The sequence below is a fragment of the Hordeum vulgare genome, chromosome 2H, assembly GCF_904849725.1.
Source record: "Hordeum vulgare subsp. vulgare chromosome 2H, MorexV3_pseudomolecules_assembly, whole genome shotgun sequence".
NCBI classification, from domain to species: domain Eukaryota; kingdom Viridiplantae; phylum Streptophyta; class Magnoliopsida; order Poales; family Poaceae; genus Hordeum; species Hordeum vulgare.
The window spans coordinates 415,754,689-415,779,247 of NC_058519.1; the positions used below are offsets into that span (position 1 = coordinate 415,754,689).

At 45.5% G+C, this 24,559-nt stretch overlaps 1 protein-coding gene across 1 annotated transcript; it reads right to left on the reverse strand.

The window, feature by feature from the left end:
- Positions 1-2,135: 2,135 nt before the first annotated feature.
- LOC123430180 (exocyst complex component EXO70H1-like) lies at positions 2,136-4,261 on the reverse strand. The gene has a single exon (XM_045114073.1). The coding sequence runs from the start codon at positions 4,186-4,188 to the stop codon at positions 2,329-2,331; it is 1,860 nt and encodes a 619-aa protein (XP_044970008.1). The 5' UTR covers positions 4,189-4,261; the 3' UTR covers positions 2,136-2,328.
- Positions 4,262-24,559: the final 20,298 nt, after the last annotated feature.

The window sequence follows — 24,559 nt, forward strand, 5'->3', positions numbered from 1 at the left end:
GATGCGACGTGTATTCACATGTTTCTAGTTTTTGTCGCACGCACAATATATATCTAGTTAAAGCCTCCAAGAGCAAGCCAAGACACCCCGGGGCCGTTTATGATTGAGAAGCTCCATGAAAAAAGCATCTTTGAGGGCTGCATCATTAGGGCCGTATACAATGGTTTGCCTGTAGCATGAGTGAGTACCATTGATGTTGATCATAAGTCGGAGGTAGAAGAGAGAACCATAGATGAAAATATTGAAGACATCAACCAACTGGTCATCACAGTAGAAGAATCCCATCCCTCGTGCAAATGGCTGGCCTTTGCGCAAAATAGCACACCCTGTTACCTACTAGGTGCATGGTGATGAACTTGTCAACAATACCGAGCTTAATTTCTTGTAAGCAGACTAACTGAGCGGAAGAGGCCGTACTCCCTCCGTCCACGTGTATAGGGCATGCGCATAGTTCTAGGTCGTTAATTTAACTACTTAAATATAAATTATATGTAATAAATAATATATCATTAGATTTATGCGGGAATTTAGTTTCTAAATATGTAATTTTTACCGCATATAATATATATTTAGCTAGTTAAATTAACAACCTAGAACTACACGCATGCCCTATACACTTGGACGGAGGTAGTAATTGCTTCCCTGACAGTGTCCCCACGATCCAAGCCACTGAGGCCCCTTACATTCCAACTCAGCATATTGATAGGATGTGCTAACATTGATAAACTAAATTACCCTTAGTACTCCCTCCATTTATATATACAAGGCCACTATCAAAATTACAATTTACATATATACAAGACCACTAACACTAATTGATGCAATATTAATGATGTTTGCATCGGAGTACTAGCAAAGGAGGACGTTAATTATACCTTGCATGCATGCAGGAGTGAGATCATTGGCTTGATATGCATGAGAGAGAAAAATATGCATTAATTTACACGGTAAACAAGAAGATAAGTTATCTTACAACATTAACTTAGTAGGCATTAACTTTTGTCTTGATACATATAATATGGATTTGTGCCCTTATATATGAAAATGAAGGAGGTACACGGCTTACAGCCAACAAAATACAGAGCAAGTGTGTGTGGGGGTGGGAAGCAAGCATGTCTCTTGCCCCTGCTCTCGTTACTATGTCTGCTACTAATATGATGTTATCAAACAAGATTTCACTTGGGCTTACATTTGCTTATTTTTGTAACATTTTTAGCTAGCATCCAATGATGACATTGTCAAATGCCGATCTGCACATGTTAGACAGACTTATTCTCTGTTGGCATTTGGCACCGAACGGTTTCACCACCTTTCCACTTGTGCTTAATTAGGCCCTGTTTGGTTTCAATAAGTCAGGTGATTTATAAGTCAGGTGACTTAAAACCAGTGAGTTATAAGTCATGCCTGTTTGGTTGTCATCTGACTTATAAGTCACCTTTCCATGTAAAAGTGGGTGACTTATAAGTTTTAAGTTGGGGTGGAGCAACTTATGACTTATAAGTTGGGGTGACTTATAAGTTAGATCTGTTTGACAAAATAAATCATTTTTTGCAATTTTTAACTTATAAGTTGATGACTTATTTAAAACCAAACAGGGTCTTAGATGGCTCGAGAAAACGTGTTACTCCGCTCCTAAATAAATATGGTGGAATGTGTTGTTTACTCACCATTTTATGGACATGCTTATTGAAAGCAAGGTATTTCATCTTTGACGATTATAGAACGATATGTCACATAAGGTGTTCTCCACCAGGCGAACTGGACCTTGACAGTCCACAAGTTGCAGAACATAGATCGCGCACCGGATCTCATTGTGCTCTCTGTACACACCTCGTCTCAACTCCATAAATATTGTAAATTTCTGAGAGAGAAAAGTTGTGTAAATGTATATGAACATATATCTATCATCTGCTCAAATATTATAAAACATTTTAAAGATTCCATATGGACTGTATATGAAACAAAATAAATGAATGTATACTCTGCAATAAGTCTATATACATTTGTATCTAGTTTATTTTAAAATCTCTACAAGTTTTTATATTTAGGAACGGAGGGAGTATAAAATTATATACCATTTTTTTCAAATCCAAATTTGAAACGCTGTTAGAGGAAAGAAGAATACAAGGTCATACTGAGCCAAATCGAATATATACACAATCCATATACGTCTTCTTCGTTGCTCTCTGTACACGGTCCAAGTGGATATCAGACCAAAAGCTCAAACATCAGAAAAGAATATTTCAATCTTTTCTACAACACGCACCAGAGACATGTATGCAGTATCATATCCATATCCTGAAGCTGGCTACCTAGGGGAGTTGTAATTTAATCGGTAATGGTGACGCGCTGTCTCCTTGTTTTTCCATTTTTGAATTCGACTGGAACCTCTTGCTGTTGCTGTTGCTGCTGCTGCTGTGACGACCGCCGGCGACCAGCTGCGGCAACGCTGCCGTCACCTGCTCCCGCATCGCGCCCGCCGAACAGCCCGTCTATCATGGCGATCAGGTCCCCCGGCGTCAGTCTGGCCACAGCGCCCTGCCGTCGGTAGAAGAGCCTGTACATGGGCACCACGGCCTCCTTGGCCGCTGCTCTCAGCACCTCCCCCATCTCCTCGTCTGCCGCCACCCACCTCTCTTGCATCGCCACCATGTCCACCACCGCTTCCTCCACCGCACCACCGCGAAGCACCTTGCTCCCCCACGCCGCGCGCACGTACACGTCAACGTACCCGCGCGCCTTGGCCCTCTGCGCCTCCGCCCACTCCTCCCCGAGGATCTGCTCCAGCTTCGTGCCGCCGCCCACCTTCTTGGCCACGTAGTGCGTGTTGTTCGCCAGGAATAGGTAGCTCAGCGCCGGTTCCCGGTAGCTCCCGGCCTTGGCTTCAAGCTTCCGTAGCAGCACATGCACGAGCCAACCGATCGGGTTCGACCACACGCTCAACGCCGGCGAGGACGACGACGACGACGAGAGATCCGACGACGAGCGCATGCTGCCAGAGGCGAGGGATGACGTATCCGTCAACTGGTCTGCTCCTACTCCTACTCCTACTCCTTGTTGGTAGAAGTATATGTGAGCCAGCGCGTTCTCGTAGTCGGCGAGGAAGGTGAGGTAGTTCATCACGTAGCGGGTGAGCGGGTGCACTGCGCCGCCGGGCACCGTGCCCTTGGACGGCTCTTTCTCGATGGCTGCCTCGAAGCTGGCCACCATGCTCCGGACCGCCTCGCTAACCTTGGTCGTCACGAGGGTGACGGCGCGGGAAGTGACCTCCGACTTCTCCCCGAACGCGGAGACGATGGCCGGGAGCATGGTGTCGGTGAGCGCGTCGTGGACGTCGAGCACGCGGAACAGCCGCTCCGGCGCGCGCCGTGCCCGCCCGACGGCGGCCTCGGCGACCGCTAGGATGTTGGTGGCATGATCGTCCGCGATGGCTCCGAACACCGCGTCGCCGACGGCCTCGTTGTCGGCGACGAAGACGCGGTCGCAGAGCTCCCGCTCCGCGGAGAAGACGGACGTGAAGGCGACGCGCGCGCCGGCGATCCAGGACTGTATCTTGGCGTCGACCTGCTCCCAGGAGAGCTTATGGACCTGCGCGTGCTGCAGAGACAGCGAGAAGCCGTGCAGGCGCTGCAGGTTGGCGGTCACCGCCGCGCGTCGGCGCGCCTTGAAGATGGATACGCACTCCTTGCCGTACCCGGCGGCAATCATGGCGTCGGCGACCACGCGAAGGTGAGCACAGGTGTCTAGCAGGCTTTGGTCATCGTCTTGCTCTTGCTCGTCTTCATCTTCATCTTCACCATCATCATCATCATCGTCATCCTGGCGGAAGCGGAGGACGGCGGGGAGGGAGGTGAGGAGTTCCTGGAGCTCGCGCTGGAGCCTCCGCATGGCCGTGTCGAGAAGCTCCTGCGCGCGAATGAGGCCATGGCCTCCGGCGTGGAGGGCGTCGGCGTTGGTGGCGGCGCCAGAGGCGTAGAAGAGCATGGCGCGGTGGAGGTCCTTGGCAGCGCGCAGGAAGGCGTCGACCTCGTCCGGGGTGGAGTCGAGGAAGAGCGAGCTGCCAAAGGAGTCCTCATCCGGATGCCACTTCTCGAGAAGGATGGCGGCGGCCGCCACGGTGTCGTCCACCACGGTGGCCGGGAGCGTGCGGCGGGGGGGCAGGGGGCTCCGGCTGCCGGCGCGCGTCATCGTTGCGTGCCGCTTGATTGGCTGAGCGGTGCCTTGGTTTGCAAGGAGGGAGGGAGGGAGGCAAGGCGGAGTTTGTTAAGAGGATGCGACGGGCGGCAGGGGGTACTTATAGACCAGTGGACGACTCGGCGTTCTCCCATCGGAAATGTCGGTCAAACGTGACACCTCGCCAGCTCGCGTGCGTCAGCCCGCCTCACCAGGATAGGATGGAGACACGCCCAAGTTGCACTCGAATAGAAGTATAGTATGGCACGCGGGGAAACAGCGTGACGAAATGTAGTACCACTCCAATTAGGACTATTAGCAAATTTGGAGCTAATCCAGAGCTTGGACTGCAGCGTAAGCTGGTCTCTCCCCCGCCCAAATACACTTTTGTTGCCGTCGCTGCACGGCATTTACAAGAGAGCAACCGCGTAGATCGCATCGCACAGCCTCCTCGAAGCTGCTTCGAACCTTCCAAGGCGTAAATACACCCCCACGCCCTCAAGAGACAAATTTGCCTCTCAGCTGAGCCTTACGTTTTGTCTCCATGCTTGCCATAAAATTAGTTTATACCTGTAAGGGGACGTTTGGTTTGTCGCCTCTCAGGACTCAAATGGATCCCACTGCCAAGTAAATGGTGATTATTATTTTCAAGAAAAAAGACCAACAATTACTTTGTTGCTTAGATGCCAAGTAAATTGCTTTTCGATGTTGACACGAGGAGAAGAAGCACGTCTTGCCCGTGAGCCATTGATGCTCAATGTGGGCCTGGGTGCCCTAAGCGGTTCACACATATTAGGACCTAGGTTTGACCGTCTCATCCATATTTTGTTACTAGTATTTGTTCAAACTCAAATCTTCAAATACGATGAAGCGTGTATTTTACAACGGAGAGAGTAGTCGTTTTATGAAGGGTGTACAACATAACTCGAATATTGCACTCATTTATTTGAACTTGGAACTCATGGAATTATGATTCTCTAGAATTACCAAATTCAAAAAAGAAAAGGTTTTGCTAATTTAGTTGCAGGAGATTTTCCTATCGGATCCACCGCAGGCTATAGAGGTGTTTCCTCCCCGCCCGAGTCATTCAGCTTGAAAGTCCACGGGGGCGATCCCATCTAGCCGTTGGAGGAGCCTCGATCTATTATGTCCCTTTCCGTTGATGTATGAGACTAGCGCTAGGCAAGCCCGAGAAGCTGCCAGGGACTGTGGCGGCGGGCCGTGTGTTGCTCCTTGGTGGCGGAGGGCCATGGATCCTGAGCAAGCTCGAGACATGGCAAGAGACTGTGGTGGCGGGGCATGTGCTGCTCCTTGGTGGCGGAGGGCCATGGATCTCGGGCAAGCCCGAAGTGGCCAACGCTTCGGTCAGCGTGGCGGCGGACCGCATCGGTCGGATCTACAGCAATGGCATCGGGTGGCGGCGGCCAGCTTCGGCAAGCAGGCGGCGGCGTACGGTGAGATGTCCATCGATGGCAGCTAGGGGCACCTGATCTGGGTCCAGATGGGCATTGGCACGCCACACATGTTGATGTCATGTATCTTTCCTATTGCATCAATGGCATACAGCTCCTGGGTTTGACCGGCAACACGAGGACGTCGGGGCTCCGGCCCTGGGTATAGCGGTGGTGGCGACCTCCTTCACCGGAGGTGGTCGACCTGAGGTTGGGTTGTCGGATCTCGAGGTTCGTCATCTGGTCCTGGCTGGGAGTCGGGGAGACATTGTTGCTGGTGAAAACCGAGCCGCCGACAGGCAGTGACGGCATTCTACGTTGTTACCTTAATGAAGGCATCATCGTGTAACTACTGTCAACCCACTCGCGGTGCTCCAGGGGAAACCCTAGGAACCAGTCTTCGAGATCGGATGATGGCGACACTGTGGTGTAGTTTCTCTTTTGGAAGCATCATTTGTGCAGTAGATGTTGGGCCCTCGGACTGAGGGTACACATGCCCGTCTGCCTGCGGCCCAAGACGCGACGCATGCTATGGGCCCAGCACGATCCACCTTTAGACTTCACGGGCAAGACCCTCGCGAGGTGCATGTCAGCAAGCATCATGAGGAGCCACGCGAAGCCCCCCTCGCAAGTTCGTCTCCCACGGCAGCCGCCGAGGCCCTTGCGGGGGTGGACTGATCAAGGGTGGCTTGATGGGGTCGCGTCGCCCTGCATCTTCACGTGGGTGACGCACGCCACGCCGAGCGGCGCGAGGAGCCGTGCTAGCAGGCATGGATGAGGATGCTTTCCTCTTTTGTGCTAAAGGAGCAGGGCCAGCTCGTTGGTTCCCAAAGCAATCTTCAAAGGTTTCTCGTTTGGTGCAAGAAGACCAAGACTGGTGGCTGGCCAAGACGGAGGTCGTTCCCGAGCCCACCAGCGCGTCACGACACGAGGCTTTTGCAAGCGAAAACTACTTTTGTCAGGATAAGCTGCAGTCCTGCCCCCCTTCAAACTGACTTTGTGTTTTGGGGGGAAGAGAATTGGGGCCAGTATAAGAAAGGGAGGTTGCCGCCGTAGAAGGGGAAGGACCCGAGAGCTAGCGAAAAACCACGTTTGTACTCTCTCTCACCCTCAAACAATCCAGACAAGCAGGAGTAGGTTTTACACCACTAGGTGACCCGAACCTGGGTAAACTGCCGTGTCCATTGTTCTTCTTCCTTAGCTCGAGCACGCCGGAGTGTCGAAGTGAGGTTGCGAGGTAGAGTAGGGCAGGAGAACCTGCGCACCCCAGAGTTCGAACCTCTTTGGGTCCCCGGAGCCCCGATTACGACAAGAGTGCTCGAAGACAGAGGCAGGAGGTAGAGTGTCTTCGTCTTGCATGGAGCTTTGATGGGGATCTGAAGTCATGTCTGGCTCAGAGGTGATATGTTGTATCATGCCTGTTTGGCAGGTGCTACACACGACATATTTTCTAGAGACTTCAAGTTGTGTCGGCTGGTGGTACTTGGCGGCATGGTGTTGCGGTCTACCGACGGTGATCGTGACGTGCTTAGCAGTTTGCGCGCACGAAAGTGGTGTAGTTGGGCATCGTGGTGGCGTCGATGGATGTCCGGACTGGCAAGGATGATGTTGATATTTTTCTGAACATGGGTCAACGGTTCGATGATGATGGCGACTTTTAAAACATATGCATATAGTGTACGCTTTAGTTTGTTGCATCGACTCTAGGTTCTCACATTATGTGGATGGATTAACAACGATACAACACTTCACATTATCGAATTTATAGGTATGAGTGATGGCTTCGGGTTATTTGATTTATATTGTTTTTAAATCTTTGTTAAATAATTAATAAAGATAATTGTATACATTCATATATGTTGAGGCCTCATGTTTTAACCTCCTTTTCCAGAAAAAGAGAGGAGATTTTCATATGTCCAAGTGAATGTCTTCATTCGTTTGATGTCTTAGCATTGCAATTTGTGCAAGGTGACGAAAAGCATCATTCGATTAAATAGCTAGCACCATCGACATACATATATGTAAGAATATAAGTCGACTTAGAGTGTAACACAAATGCAATTTTTTTTTTTTTGCATGGATAAAAGAATAAGTGTAACACGCCTCGAGACTAAAGAAATATGTGTCATCTAGAAATACGACTACGAAAGATTGATCTCGGGCTAGCAGCACGTACGACAACGACTCAACTATTATTCGGCGTTTCCATATCACTCTTGAAAAAATCTAACTAACTGCGTCGCATGTTATCATTATCATTCGGCGGCTTGCGAATCGATTAGTGTGTACTCTCTTCTTCATACATGTATGCGTGCATACAATAATGTCATCAGATTTCCTTTAAATGATCGAAATTTAAAAACTTTAATCTCTTAAATCGTTAATTCGATCGATGATCAGTTTTCACCGTTGACTTTGTTTCAATGAAATCTTCAAAATTAGATTCCATGTCGACATGTTCTGACAACCTTTTTTTTGCTCGTACTTACCACATTTGTTACACTTACTTGTCATATTTGTAAGTACTTAATTGTGTGACAAAAAATAACTTAATCGCCATATTTTTGGAAATTTCATACAATATGACATATCGACATAATCAAACTGGCAAACACAAACAACTTTTTTAGGCGATTACGCGTAAAAATATGACAACTCAACATATTTAAAACCGGTGACCACAAGAACATTTGGTCATCGTTTGTAAATATGACAACTCGACATAGTTAAACTAACAAGTACATAAAATAGTTTTCTAGTAAAGTTGTATGTAAATATGACAAGTTGATATATTTTAAATTGGCAAACACAACCTATGACATGCTTTTATATCATATATAATGAAATATGCTACAGGCTTTTTGTACGAAACAACATTAAAAAGTGAAAATCAAATTATTTTTCTTAGACAAGTAAGTGGTTAATAATATGACAAGTGGGTCCAAAAATGTGGCAAGTATGAACGAAAAAAATAGTTGACGGAACATATCAACATGGGATCTAGTTTCGAAGAACTCGTTGCGAGAAAGTCAACTATTTTTCCAGCGAGGCGTGTTACACTTATTTAAAAGTTCATAGGATTAGTTTATCCACTTTCATCAAAATCAAATTTAAAAAGTTTTATCTACAAAATCATTAATTCCAGCGAGGCAGAGAAGCTCCCCGTCGGCGGGAGCTCGCCGGCGTCCGCGCCGCACACCTCCCCGTTCGTCGTGCGAGGTGGGGATCCGGCGATCCGGCGAGGTGGGGATTTGGCGATCCGGCGAGGGGCTGGATCTCGTCGGCGAGGTGGGGATCCAGCGAGATAGCGAGGACCGACGGCGGCGGCGGTTCGGCGGACTCCGACAGGCTCGTCCCCGGTAGCAGAGGAGGCACGACGAGAAACCTGGAGTGCTCCAGCTTCAGCCCCCGTTCCTGAAACAACGCTCCAATTTGTGAAACAATGAGCCAGTTTCGAGAAATGGTTCATGATCGAGGCGAGATCCAACGGACGAGCGGGCGGTGGATGGATCAACCGGATCAGCCGATGGGATGTAATCTTTGTTATGTTCCCTAGCAATTTTAGTTAGTTATAAAGACATCCCTATTATCGGTACACCCACACCCCAACGATAACAAAGAAATAGGGAAGAATCATTAGAGCACCCGTGCATCAACTTTAATTACCAGGCACTATCATTTCTAACTTTCAGTTGTTCTCAAAAGAATATGCATAAATGTGCTCTCAAGAAAATAGAATATGCCTAAATGAAATATGTTTATATTATCTATACCTACTAATAAAAAAAAAAGTATTCTTATAGCATCTCTAGCGGATCTAGTATAATGCCAATCCGCATAAGGTGTTTACGCTTCAACGTAAATATATTTTGCGGGGCGAAATCGTGCGTTGGAGAATAGATCCCTATGTAAAATTGTATAATTTTTTTAAAAAAATGCGGAAAAAATTACAACCACACTGATCATTCATAGTTCATCACATACTACATGATCATACATACTACATTCTATTACTACTACTAGAGGGGGTGGGGAATCTCGCGGCGGCGAGGCCGAGGTCGATGTATCAAAATGAACGAGCTCGCGGCCGAGGACGACGTGGTGGAGGAGCTCAGTCCTCCTCGTTGGAGCTGACGATGTCGATGAACATCTTCCTCTGCTCCCCGCGGATGCGCTGCCACTTGTCGTGCTTGTCCTTCACGGCGAGGTTGGTTGCGACCGCCTGCTTGAACGGGAGGTCTTCGAGCTCCTCATTGTGGCGGCGGCGCTCCGCCTCGTCGCGCAAACTCCGTTCGATAATGGCGGCCGCGACCGCGTCGACATCATCGCCGACGTAATCTTTGGGCCCGACGACGCCTCGGCGCACGATCTCCTCCGGCTCGTGCTTGACGACGACGGGCTTTCGGTCCTCCAGCTCATCTGTCCATTCCCTTTTCACGGGGAGAAGCGCCACACTGGACGCCTCCTCCCCGGCTGAGGAAGAGCCCGCGGCTGAGGAGGGCGTCCTCCCGTGCCGACGGTTGTACTCCTCCGTCACGCGACGAAGAAGGCTTGACGACGGCTCGAGGCCTTGGTTCGTCCACCTCCTCGCCGCGCGCTTCCTCGCGCCGTCCGCGTGGACGCACTGCTCGCGCTCGGGGTCGTCGCCCCCGTCGGAGCTGTGTCCGGAGCTCCACATACGGCCCCACATGGCGTTTGGAGGCGGAAGAGGGCTCACCGACGGCGAGAAATGAGAGGGGGAGAGTGGGGAATCACGGCGAAACGCGGCGGCGGCGGGATAGGATTTCGACCCGTATCTGCCCCGCAAACCTGTAAATATACGGCTTCGGGGGTGAGGTTTGCGCGCCGTGCTAAAAAAATTACGGACCGGACGAGTATACGGGTTGTGCTCTAGCCAGAAAATTGGACCGAGCTTGTATACTCGCTGCAAATATGCGGGTTCGCGCGTTATACGGGTCTGCTAGAAATGCTCTTACTCCGTCATATTTTTTACCAAAACACCATTGATATTTTGAATTATCAACCCGCAGTGCATCAATGGGTTAGAAAAAACAATTCAAAATTATAGAGAAGCAGATAAAATTATTTAATATGGGGGAGGGTGAGATTGGAAGTCACAACCTCCACCCGTGTGCTGCCTTGAGCCAACTCTGCTATTATGACTTTGTTTTATAGTTTAGGGTTCCTTCCATAATACTCTTACCCTGTTTTTATATTAAGTTGCATCAATAAAGAGAGGAAAACAAAGAGAAAGACTCCATAAAAGGGAAAACATGCACGCACGCCTTAATCCAGATTGGTGGCTTTGTATGGCTGGAAATTAAGTGGGATTGTGGGGAAAGAGAGAGGCATGAGCTCCTCCACGAGCTTTGTATGGCCGTAATCAAGAGGGATTTATTTGATGAGAGATGAGAGAAGAGAGAGGAAAGCAGAGACTCGCGCATTGCATGGTTTTCGTTAATCAACACATGCATTGACGAGAGAATGGTAATTAAGCGGAATTGTGGAAAAGAGGCACGCCTGCATTGATGATAGAAGGATTTGATGACAAAAGAAAGCAGAGGCGTTCGATTGGGACACGTACATGTATGCTATTTTTGCGATCAAAATGCATTGTTCTTTGAAGAAAACCATCGTTGCTATAATCGAAAACACGACACTGCAAAGTCGATGTTGCAAAAGGGACACGACACTGCAAGACCGAACACCCTATTAGCCTAGCGGAAGCATGTTAATGCAATACCAGTTGATGATATTCTCTTTGTAAGGGATGAAAAAGTTGGACCCCCGTGCACTAAAGCCGACTATGCATATGTGTAAGGACGTTTAAGGATATAGCAAAATGATCCGTGCGTTGCAACGGAAAAAAAACATAATCTTCAATTATGATAATCACATTATGTTCACACATCATCGCTTGATTATAAAATTTTATGCACAAATCCAAAAAAATATTTCTTTTTTTAAATTTATTCACAAGTTAAAGCAATCTTTACATTTTCAAAAAAATAAATTCATGGTTGTCAAAAATCTTGGTAACTCCAAGAATTATTCTTAATTTCAAGAATTTTTTTTATAAAACATACAATAATAATCTGATCCATCCAACAGTTAATTCTTTAAAAATCACACGGGTATATTTCACAAAGACTTAGAAGCATTATGTTTAACTACATACATTAGATCTTTCATGAATAATTTTACAAATATGAGAACAATTTTAAAATCGAGAACATTTTTTACAATTTACAAACATTTACTAAAAATTATGAATATTTTTTATATTTCAAACGGGTTTAAATATTTTCTTTTGTATTGGCGACCAATTCTAGAAAAGACGAACATAATATTTGATGTTGGAGGATTTTACTTTAAATTCACAAACATTTTTGAAACGCATGAAGTTTTTCTGAATAGACAAACATTTTTATAAGTCAGTAATATATTTATTAAATTCACGGCCATTATTTTGGAATTTGCAAAAAAAAATAAAATCCGGCGCCTTTTATGAATCCACAAACATTTTATGTTTTCGTCAACATTTTAATTCAAAATTTCTAATTTTTAATATGCAAATGCTTTTGTAAGTCTAAATTATTTAAATTAGAGACAAACAAAAATGGAACAAAAAAATATAAATAAAAAAAGAAACTATCAAAACAGGCATTAGCTATTTTTAAAATTTTAGGACATTTTTTAAATACATTAACATATTTTGAATTAGAAAGCATTTTGTTAAATGCTTTTAATAATTTTTAATACATGGAGTTTGATTTGAAATCATGGACTTTTCTTATTTTACAAACATTTTTTCAAACTTGCAAACATTTTATTGCATATGCAAGCATTTTTTACAAAAACTCCGAGCCGTTTTTGAAGTCACAAACATTTTATTTTTTAAAATATGTTGATTTAAAATTTTAAGGTTATTAAAAGTTTAAAGGTTGTTTGAAGTTCTAAATTATTTAAAATAGAAAAATAAAATAGGACTGAAGATAAATAAATAAACGGAACTAAAAAACTGGCGCCTGTGCATGGGCCGGCCCATACGGTGTGCTGGATATTCTCCCAGGGTGCAGAGCGTAATATAGGAGGTTTTACATGGGTCGGCCCAGTTCGAGATTTTTCGCTTTGTGAAACGTTTTGTATTACTTACTGATGGCATGGTGGATAATTTATGCAAACTTCAGGAGCAATTTCCATGACATACTACAGAAGCAATAGGTGCTTTATTAATAGGTAAAGATTTCAAGTCGGAAGGACGGTTTTGCAAAGCCGATCACATGAACACTGCAAGGATGACCGACGTTGATGTAAAGTGGATGTGTGAAGCTATAAAGCTAACTAAGTGTATATTTCAATATTTTGGAGAGGTACGTTTTCTCATTATCCCTGTGAAGGTCCACTTCGTGGTAAATGCATTGTTGATGTACATTTCTTCTACACCTCGGTGTGGGCCTCGCTATTATGGAACCGTTCGATGGATATCTTAGCAAATACATTAATTTTCTCTCCCATTACAACGCACGGGCTCCTTTGCTAGTTAAGAAATAAAGAACTATGATACGATGGATGCATATTGGAGCTTGAGCAAGCCCGGAGATGGTAGCCACCATTTGAGAAAATAGATGATACTCCATGCATTGCGTCAAAAATTGTTTGCATTGTACTTTTACGAAAAAGGCTCCAAGCCCCGCTTTATAGACAAAACATCAACCAACAACCATCCAAAGAAATGTATGTCCACTATGAGAGAGAATACGGGGTACACAAAGGAAGAGAGAGTTTTAATTGTGGGCAACAACAACAACAAGGCCCAAAATAAGATACATGAAGCCTCAAGGATGATAAGTGACCATGAACAGCCTCGCCGCAAGCTCCTTGAACTTCCTCATCATGTTGTCGATGGAGATTCTATCCCGCCAGTTGCATAAAGGCCTCCACATCTGCAAGAAGCAATAGAGTTTTTAGATCGCGACAGTTGGCCTCACTGGGAAGACCTGCTCGATAACAAGTTTATTCCTAGTACACCACAAAGTCCACGTCAAGCGCTCGAAATTGAGCCATATCAAACGACAAACCTAGGCTGAACATGATGAGACTAGCTGGAAGAACTCAGGAAAACATGAGGGACACCACCCATTGTCCTAGTTCTCCCAAAAGCAACCCCACAAGAACTGGGCTGATAGGGCCGGGCCGACAAAATCTGAGGTCGCGTGCCAAACGTTAAAATAGGCTCTACATCACTAAAGAGAACTATATAAATATAACATAATAATATAAAGATCATAATACGTTACATAGGAATAGAAAATATCAAGAATCATACTTTTTGAAACTATCAAAAATCATACTTATTCTTCACCTTCAACATTATTCCATTTCTCTGTTTGGGCATCGGCTAGGATCATTGTCAATATTGTTTTCACATCCATGGTCTTTATCAAGTGGTTGATTATTGAAGGGCATGACTAGGATTTTTGTTTCTTATCCATATTTTTTTTCTTAAATCCTTGATTTTGTTTTGTTTCATCCTACATTTTTGGTAACCACAGTCATGTTTTCTAAATGAAGACATGACTTTAATCTTGTAATACTAGACGCCTAATAGTTAAAAAGAATAAACTTGGCAACAAGATTTAGCAAAAGTAAACAAAAGACGGAAATCAAAACTCACACTCCACACCTCAAGGGATTGCCATTTGGCAACCCTAAAAAAATTAGAGATCGTGGGATGGTTTGAATTTTCCTTGCCTTCAAATCCTCCCTGCGGGTTCTGGGCTACCGTTGCTAATAGAGACCTGATGCAAGCCATCAAGATTCAATAACAGATGAGCCCGAGGAAGGATTTTTTCCTAGTGATGCCCTCCTAAAACCAGACTCCTGTGCAAGGACGAACCCTAACCTGTCGTAGTGCCGCGTCGGTGGCCGCCAGAGGAAAGGACGAAGATAGACTGGAGGAGATGTGTTGCTTCGGTCGCTATGTTTCAGCCTTCGATCAATTTTAGGGGATTCAGGCTTCGCTCGTTTCGAGCGATCGCTAAGAGGAGACGTGCATCCCAGTCGGGCTACTTCACGCATGCAAGTGCCACACTACAGCGGCCTAGGTAGCTAGGTGGAACAAAAGGAGAGGCCCGTCTATATATCTAGTGTTGCATGCAAAATCTGGGGCCCCAAAAAGATGGGCCCCTGTGCGGGCACACAGGTTGAACCCCCTTGTGCCCGAGCCTGTGGGCTAAGACGCAATTAAAGAAGATGTGGCTAACATCCTCAATGACGCCGCATAGAGGACAAATCCTAGTCCTAGACCCATTCCTTTTGCGCACTTAATCTCCCGAAGGAAACCGACCCCTTACAAGCTACCAAAGGAAAATCTTAATCTTAAGGGGGAGCTTTGTTTTCCACACCTCGATCAGTTTCTTCGCGCCCTGGCCATCTGCCATCGGCCCTAGAGGGATTTAATGGAGAACCACCTTGATGGGTCCATCCGCCAATAAGTGGAGCCACTAAGATTTGAGAGATTGGTGCTCGTTGTTATATCACCAAGTAGACCCCATTAAGATGCCTCCACGAGGCACAACATGCGCCGGAAGGACAGCCCCACACCGCCATCCAACACCGCCGGTGCCAGTGAGATCGCCAACTCGTTGGTAATGGCAAATAGTATCGGGAACTGGGCTTGTAACGGGTCGTTGCCCGTCAAACAGTCAATCCAGAACAATGTATTGGCACCCAAGCCAACGTTCATCGCCTCCCCCAGCCAGAAACAAGGCTTAAGTGATTGGATCGCGCCAAAACTGGGATCCCCTCGACCACGAACACATTGAGAAGGACTAACCATGGAGATATTTTGCCTTGACGAGGTCCAACCATTACCCACTGTCACCCTGGACAATCCTCCATTTCCACTTGGTCATGAGTTCAAAATTCATGCGTCACGAAGAGGCGATGCACAAGCCACCCTCATCCTTAGGCATACAAATGTCGCTCCACTTAACCATATGATACTTCTGCCTACCCGTATCGTCCTGCCAGAAGAACCTACACTGGAACTTATCATAGTCGGCAAGGGCCGCCTCAGGAAAGAGGTAGTGACCCATGGCGAACATAGGCAGGCTAGACATGGAGGAGGTGATAAACATCGACTTCCCTGCCTTGGAAGTCAGCCTGCCCTGCCAAGGATGAACACAGTGCTCGACCTTGGCTACCACGGGACGCAACTCCGTGAAGCGTACTCTCCCATCGCTCACAGGCAGCCCTAGATAAGTCATAGGGAAGACACTTAACCTATAGTTTAATTTATTAGCAATATCCACATTCTCCTCATTTGAATATCCCATCACAATCACTTTGCTCTTAGTGAAGTTAATGGCTAGACAAGACATCTCTTGGAAGCAGAGGAGGAGAAACTTGAGGCTGGAAATATCCTTCATAGTTCCGTCCACCATAAGAATGGTGTCGTCTGCATATTGCAGAAGCGACACCCTTTTCACTAATAAGGTGGTGAACAACCCCACGGAGGTGACCGGCCCTCCTGACCGCATCAAGAAAGGAAGGCGATATACTTTTATGGCATTTGATTGTTTGAAACATGAATTTTTTATAGACTTTAGGTGACTATGTTGGATTAAACCCCCACCCCCACCTCCTAGGACATGATATTAGGATTTGCGTCTTGTTTGCTGAGTTTTATCGTCTGCTACTCTTTGCCATATACTAGAGAGTCGACAAGTCCTCTCGTATTACTCGTAATCAGAACCACACTTTATTAATCAAGTACTTCATCTTTATATTTGCAATTTAGCTTGCACATCACAAATTCTTCATTGTTCTCAATGTAACACGTAGTGATTAATATTAATGATCTGTGTTTCCAACACTATCAATAACCATATCAGATTTGTCTTAGCAATTGCTAAAACATACCATCGAGTGTACGATTATTCAGTTCATCAAAGTCTCTTTCAATAAAATCGATATATCTCACAGAAACATCGAGACACCCTTGTACGTATCAATTATGTTAAACTTTCTTGCTTTGTTGATTTTATTTTTGCCTTCAACAATTCTTGAAGCAAAAAATGCATATATATGAGAAGATAAGTAAACAAACATATATTTTATGGTGATAACTTATTGTATAGTTGTAAAATAAACCTGAAACGTAAGCAGTCTTTTCTCATGAATGATTGGATTCTAGATTTTTAGGGCATCTCCAACATGGACCCTCGAATTTCCCCCCCTATTCGTTTGCATATAGGGAGTACCAGCCCATGGACACGGATGCGGGAGACGGCCATGCAATGGTAGCCGCACATGACTGGTTATATTTTGGATGAATTTTAACGAAATTGAACAAATTTGATGCTTATTTGAGTGGACCGTAAGATATTCATTTAAACTAGGATAATTTTTACATAAATCTGAACGATATTTTGTCGGACGAACTAAAAACTTAAAAAAGAACTAAGCCTGCCCGACCCTATACTTGACGGTGACCTCATAGGCCATGTCGGCTGGCCGGTGGTTCCTCTATCGTCATTGCTAGATCCGTTGTCGCTATCGTCATTGTTGGGATTCAGGCAGCGAAAGCGCGCGACATCACGACACGACTTCTGGTTGCAGCCTCACGCTTATAGATAATTTTCTCCACTTCCTCATGCACCTTGCGTAGTACGACCGTGACCACCAACGACGTGGGCATGGGGAGATGGCGGTGGTCCTTCGTAGTTGCGAAGGTGGCCGCACGCTTTCCCAGCGATCGCATGGCATAAGGGCGACGACAAGTGCCACTCATCCTTGACGCGGTGGGCGGCGAAGAGTGCCGCTCCTCCTTCACACACCAGGGTGGCAACGAGAGGGGCTCCTCCTTAATGCGGCTTCTGATTTGGACATCGCAATTTTACGTGGGTGAGTGGGTAGGGGACGCGGGCTCGGACTTGACACCGAGGAGGGTCTCCGGTGGCGCCGCAGGGCATTGACATAGAGAACGGAGTGTTGGAGCATGACCTCCATTTGCTGCTCGTACACCTCATTAGTCATGGCGTAGACCGCACCCTGCGTCGCCAGCTGTGGAGGCGGAGGTTGGCCCCCCTCATCACCAGAGGAGATGACAATCACCTCCTTTGCCGTGCAGTAAGCCGTCGACAAATACAACAACCCAAAAGTGCGAGGGCGGCGTTGCCACGAACCTTCGGAGCATGTTTTGAAGCCGCCGCCTACCATCGCCGAGGCTCACGACTTGCGTATCGTCGGGGTTGTGGAGGAAGAGGGGAGGTGAGGACGAGGACGTGAGGAGCGATACGGTGAGTGCAATGTGGTTGGTGCCAGATCACGGCTTATAAAGCATCGGCCGTGCCATGCGAATAGATGGTCAGCTGCTTCAATGTGGTGCAACAACCGGAGTTGGTTCCTCAAAAAGCTGCATCCGCATTGAAGCGACAACTTTTGCAAATTGGCGTCGGTGAGGGCCTCCCTCCCGTTCGATCACTTAACACGACGTCAATATCGGTCACTGCGTGCTTTCGATTTAGATTGATGTCGTGTGAAAACCGACACGCATCAAAAGGGAAGCGCGGGAAAGATGGATGGGTTGTTTGGTGCACCAAGTAAGTTAGATGCGGGACATGGTACCCGTGAGGACGCCCGCAAGCCCCATCGCGCCTCCCCTCCCCCCTCCCGTGTAAAGAGAGCTGATACAATACAACGTTGGATCGCAAAACACGTTCCAATCACGTGATTCGAATGGTTACCGGGGGTTTGATGGTCATGGTTGGAGATGCCCTTACCATGTATGGTTACATGCTGAGATGACATATTTTGAATGTGGAGAGAAACACGTGTCTCGTTTGAAAAAAAAATAGAAATCTTATTTTGTTTTAACGAAGTCGATCGAGAAGTCACTGTTTTGTAATTAAGCAAAGAAGGACACATTGTCACTTGACTGCTACGGCCGGCGTACTCGTCGTCATCAATGAATGATAAGGGTTGAAGATCAGATGCTTACTAAAAGAGTGATTTCCATTGAAGAGATCAAGCCAGCACAAGCGACTTCCGTGCCATGACCCTAGGGGATTAAGAATAATAGAGTGGGAACTGGATGGTGCTAGAGTACGTACACGTATCTAGACCCTGACGACGCGCTGGATGGCGTATGGGAATTGCAGCCCAGTATTTTGCGACAATTCGTTAAGACGTAGGGGTTTGTTTCTTCTACGAGCAGGCTACAAGCTTATTTTTATTTTGCGGGGAATCTTGTACTACCAGTAGCTTGTTTGATATGGTCAAGCGCAAGGAAAAGGCAACCATTTCCGGTGCAACCGACGCCATCCACCCAAATGGCCTCCTTACTACGTAGTATATATGATCATTTTCTTATTTCCATCCTTGGAATTAGTTAGCTACCTATCTAGTATACGTACTTGCTAGTATCATCATTCGCAAAAAAAAAAAAAAAAAAAAAAAAAAGTATCATCGCTTGACCGTTGATTTTCCTTATAGCCCGGAGTCTAGATATCTGAGTTTGTCGATATACTACTTACTGGACTTCCCATCAGATTATTTGATTGATGACATGTCTACTGAACTTTCCATCAGATTATCTGACATGTGTACTTAACTTCCCATCACATTATTTGGCGTGATCAAGCAAGGGAGCTAGTTAATGGCCGTTGAAATGCTCGTGTCACATTTTAACCACTAATGGTAGCTAGTCTGTCCGACTATCGATGCATCGTTTACTTGGTATAACAAGGAGCGTTGACATTGACTAGTCCTCCTATCTTGCTCGATCCAACTTGCTCGTGGTCCGGCCGGTTTTTGTGATTGAGATACCCTTGACTCGCCATGTTCGAACCACCGTGGGAACAAAGAAAACATGGAGGATAGCATTTGCACGTCATACCACAAACTCCGAATAAATGGGATCCACACACATGCACACGAGCAGCAAAGTTTGGCTAGTCTCCCCCTCTCTCTCTCCCGCCGCCTCCGCGTCACACATGACCTCCACTAGCCAACATGTGAACAACGAATGAACAAGAGCAAAGGAGGGACACGCACGTAGCATCCCTCGTGGCTCCTTGCCTCGTTTTTTGCATGCGTCGTGCATACTCTACCATACTTGTGAGCAGCGAATGAACAAGAGAAAGAAGCTCATGTCTCGATCACTTCAGTATCCGGTGTCTCTGCCATATCTTGTAGAATTAAATGGGTCATAAACAACAACTTATTGTTCTTAACATGCAAACATGACACCTAACATATATGCAACCCTGTATGAAAAAAAAAATCTACAAATACATTTACAAGTATGCAATAACTGAATATAATAAATCATATGTACTTTTAGTTTTAATTTCGTATTGTTAGCCGAAATATTCATATTATATATAACCCGATTCCTCCTATCTAAAAAAAAGTCCTAAGGTTCTCAGTTGTATGGGGCATAGAGCTTCTATCACAACCCAAATTTTCCCTAAATTTTGGTTGTGAAAATAGAAGCAAGTGCATCCATGATTTCCTTGCATATTTAAATTTTGAGGCCAACGAAACCAACATTGAATTCAAACTCAATTTGGAATTCAAATGAAAGTCAAGGAGGTCTCCATATAGTTTTCTGGAAATTTGCATAAGGGAAGGAATGGAATTTCCTAAGATAGTATTTGCCCTAACTATTTTGGATGGACTAGAAGTTGAAACTAGTTTAACTTGGACAGTTAAACTATAAGTAAAATACTGAGTATAATAAACAAAACAGAAAATAGAAAAGAGAAATAAAAACAAATCAAATAGGCCCACTAATCATTATCAAGATTTGCGTTTATCAAAAAACCTTGGAGAAATGTTCATTTGACCACGTATATTCCGAAGGTAGTTTAGAAATAATTTCTCATTTGACTTTTTTTGAATTATTAAAACAGAGAGCAGAAATGAAGAGCACAAAAAAGAGCAATGCCCAACAAGCCAGCTAGCTAGGACAGGCTAGCCAGCCGACCAGGCCACCCCTGCACGCTCTCCCTCTCCCTCTCATTGACACGCGAGTCCCACCCGTCAGCATCACCACCTGCTACTTGCCATGGTGTTACGATTTCTCCCAAGAGGAAGGGTGATGTAGTAGAGTAGAGAAAAGTATTTTTCTTAGTTGATAATCAAGGTTTATCGAATCAGTAGGAGAATCAAGCAAACAACCGTGAGGAGCACCTACACACAAAAGAGAAAATACTTGCACCCAACGCAGGCAAGAGGGTTGTTAAACCCCTTGTACTCGTCAACAACAAGGTTAAATCTGATAGTTGTAGATTAAATAATTACAAAGTAAAATAAAGCTAAATAAAATGCGGCAAGGTATTTTTGGTTTCTTTAATATGATTAAAGTAGATTGGGGGGGGGGGCATAGTTTTCACTAGAGGCTTCTCTCTTACTAGCAAGGCATATGGTGGGTAAATTTTTTACTGTTGAGGTCGATAGAAAAACACATAGTCATCACATTATTCATGGCATGATCAGTTATATATGCATTAAGTTTGTGAAAAGTAGACCGACTCCTGCCTGCATTTACTACTATTACTCCACCAATCGACCGTGTCGGGCCCGTGAGACCGGAGGTACTCAGGCCCGTCTGCCTGCGGCCTTGCCGCGCGCCTAACATGGTCCGCTGTTTGGCCTCGCAAACAAGGCCTTCTCACGGGCCCCCATCGGGCGAGGCGTTGGTCACTATGCCCTGGCAGTAGCCGCGCAAGGCTCCGCTCATGAGGTCGCCTCCGGAGGCTTCCCCCGAAGCCTTTGCGGGGCGGACTGGTCAGTGGTGGCCTAGGGTCGTGCGGCCCCATGCCTTCATGTGGGTTACACTCGTCGCGTTGGACGTTGCACGAAACCGTGCCAGCATGTGCGGATGGCGAGGGTTTCCTCTTTTGTACTAGGGAACAGGGCCGTCATGCTAGCTCCCAAGGGAATCTCCAAAGACCTCCAGTTTGTTCCAAGAGGACCAAAGACTCAGTGCGTCGGTATGGAGGTCATCCCTGAGCCTAGCGACGCGTCACAACATGAAGCTTTGGCAGGCAAGGGTGCAAGCGAAGACCACTTTTGTTAGGATAGGTTACACTCGTGTCCCCTTTCAAATTTGGATGTTGTGGTGACCCTTCCCGCCGTGTGTTTTCAGGGGAAGAGGACTGGGGCGAGTATAAGGTAGGGCAAGCTGCCACCATAGGGGAGATCGACCCCAGAGTTATGAAGAACACACCTTTGTACTCTCTCTCTCTCGCTCTCGAGCAGTCCAGACAAGCAGGAGTAGGGTCTTACACCGCGAGGGGGCCCGAAAGTGACTAATTGTCGTCTCCTCAGTCCTTCTACCTTAGCTCGAACATGCTGGAGCGCCGCCATGGTAGTCGCGCAACAGAGTCGAGCAGGAGAGCCTTGCTATATCTTGAGCTTGCATTGGTTTTCCTTTGAAGAGGAAAGAGTGATGCAGCGAAGTAGATAAGTATTTCCCTCAGTTTGTTGAGAATCAAGGTTGAACATTGCAACAAGCAGTATAAGTATTCATAAGATTGAAAGCTCTCCAAATATTCTGTTTACCTAAAGTTGACACTCTTACAAATCCACTTTTGATATCATATTCATCAATAGTATTTAATAAATTATCAAGATCATAAGAAGTATTATCACCCCAAATCGTGATCATTGCAATAAGTAGTGGTCATGGCAAACTCATCAAATATAGCATCCCCAAGCTTGTGGGTTTGCATATCATTAGCACAACTCATATTAATAGAATTTTTAACAATATCATTGCAATCATGATTTTCATTCAAGGAAACATCGTGAATCACTTCATCACAATTTTTAGATTCACGAATCTCAAGCAAAACTTCATGGAGATAATCAACTACACTCAACTCACTAGCAATTGGTTCATCATAATTGGATCTCTCGAAAAGATTAACAAGTGGATGAGGATCCACATCAATAGATTTTTACCAAGCCAAGATGCAAGCAAATAGAAGGCACATGGTAACACAAGTAGACAAAAAGAGATCCGACGAGAAAAAGGCAAATAAAATGACAAATTGGTGAAATGGGGGAGAGGAAAACGAGAGGCAAATGACAAATAAAGTAAATGCAAGAGATGAGTTTGTGATGGGTACTTGGTAAGCTTGATCTTGCTATGTATCCTCCCCGGCAACGGCGCCAGAAATCCTTCTTGCTACCTATTGATCTTGTGTTGGTTTTCCCTTGAAGAGGAAAGGGTGATGCAGTGAATTAGATAAGTATTTCCCTTAGTTTTCGGAGAACCAAGGTATCAATCCAGTAGGAGGAACAAGCAAGGGCCCAATAGTAGTACCTACACAAATAATCAAACACTTGCACCCAACGCTATAAAGGGGTTGTCAATCCCTTCAGAGTTATTTGCAAGGATAAGATCTGATAGAGATAGATATAAAAGATTGCGGAAACAAAAGTAAATAAATTGAAGCAAAGTATTTTTGGTTTATAGATATGAAAATATAATATGCAAAATAGACCCGGGGGCCATAGGTTTCACTAGAGGATTCTCTCATAAAGGAAAATAATACGGTTGGTGAACAAATTACTGTCGAGCAATTGATAAAAAAGAAAATAATTATGAAGATATCTAAGGCAATGATTATGCATATAGGCATCAAGTCCGTATCAAGTAGACCGAAACGATTCTGCATCTACTATTATTACTCCACACATTGACCGACTCCTGCCTGCATCTAGAGTATTAACTTCGTGGAGAACAGAGTAACACATTAAGTAAGATGACATGATGTAGAGGGATAAACTCAAGCAATACGATGAAAACCCTATTGAAAGGATGTGGATGTCGCCTAGGGGGGGGTGAATAGGCGCTTTAAAATAATTAAGGTTTAGGCTTGAACAAATGCGGAATAAAACTAATGTTTAATTTGTCAAGCACAAAACCTACAAACAACTAGGCTCACCTATGTGCACCAACAACTTATGCTAAGCAAGATAAAAAACTAAGTGATAGCAAGATATATTACAATAAACAATATGTCTATCACAAAGTAAAGTGCATAAGTAAAGGGTTCGGGTAAGAGATAACCGAGGCACGTGGAGACGATGATGTATCCCGAAGTTCACACCCTTGCGGATGCTAATCTCCGTTGGAGCGGTGTGGAGGCACAATGCTCCCCAAGATGCCACTAGGGCCACCATAATCTCCTCACGCCCTCGCACAATGCAAGATGCCGTGATTCCACTAAGGGACCCTTGAGGGCGGTCACCGAACCCGTACAAATGGAAAACCTTGGGGGCGGTCACCGAACCTGTACACGTGGCAACCCTTGGGGCGGTTACCGGTACCCGTACAAATTGCTCGGGGCAATCTCCACAACCTAATTGGAGACCCCGACGCTTGCCCGGAGCTTCACACCACAATGATTGAGCTCCGAGACACCACGAAGCTTCTAGGACGCCAAAGCATCCACGAAGAACAATATCTAGGGTACTAAGTACCAAAGGTAGTAAGCTTCTCAACTTCTCACTTCCACGTATCACCGTGGAGAACTCAAACCGATGCAACTAATGCAATTGCAAGAAAACACGAAGTGGTCAAGTCCCTCACACTCAAATCCCTCCACAATAACGAAAGCTATGGAGAAATTTGAAAGGAAGAACAAGGAGCTCACAAAGAACTCCAAGATCTAGATCCAAGGGGTTCCCCTCACATATAGGAGAAAGTGATTGGTGGAGATGTGGATCTAGATCTCCTCTCTCTCTTCCCTCAAGAACAAGCAAGAATCACTGGAGGGATTGAGAGTTAGCAAACTCTAAGAATGTCAACAATGGAGGTAGAACAAGAGCTCAATAGATGGATAAGACAAAGGGGGAAGAAGACCCCCTTTATATAGTGGGGGAAGGAATCAGACCATTACCCCCACTTATAG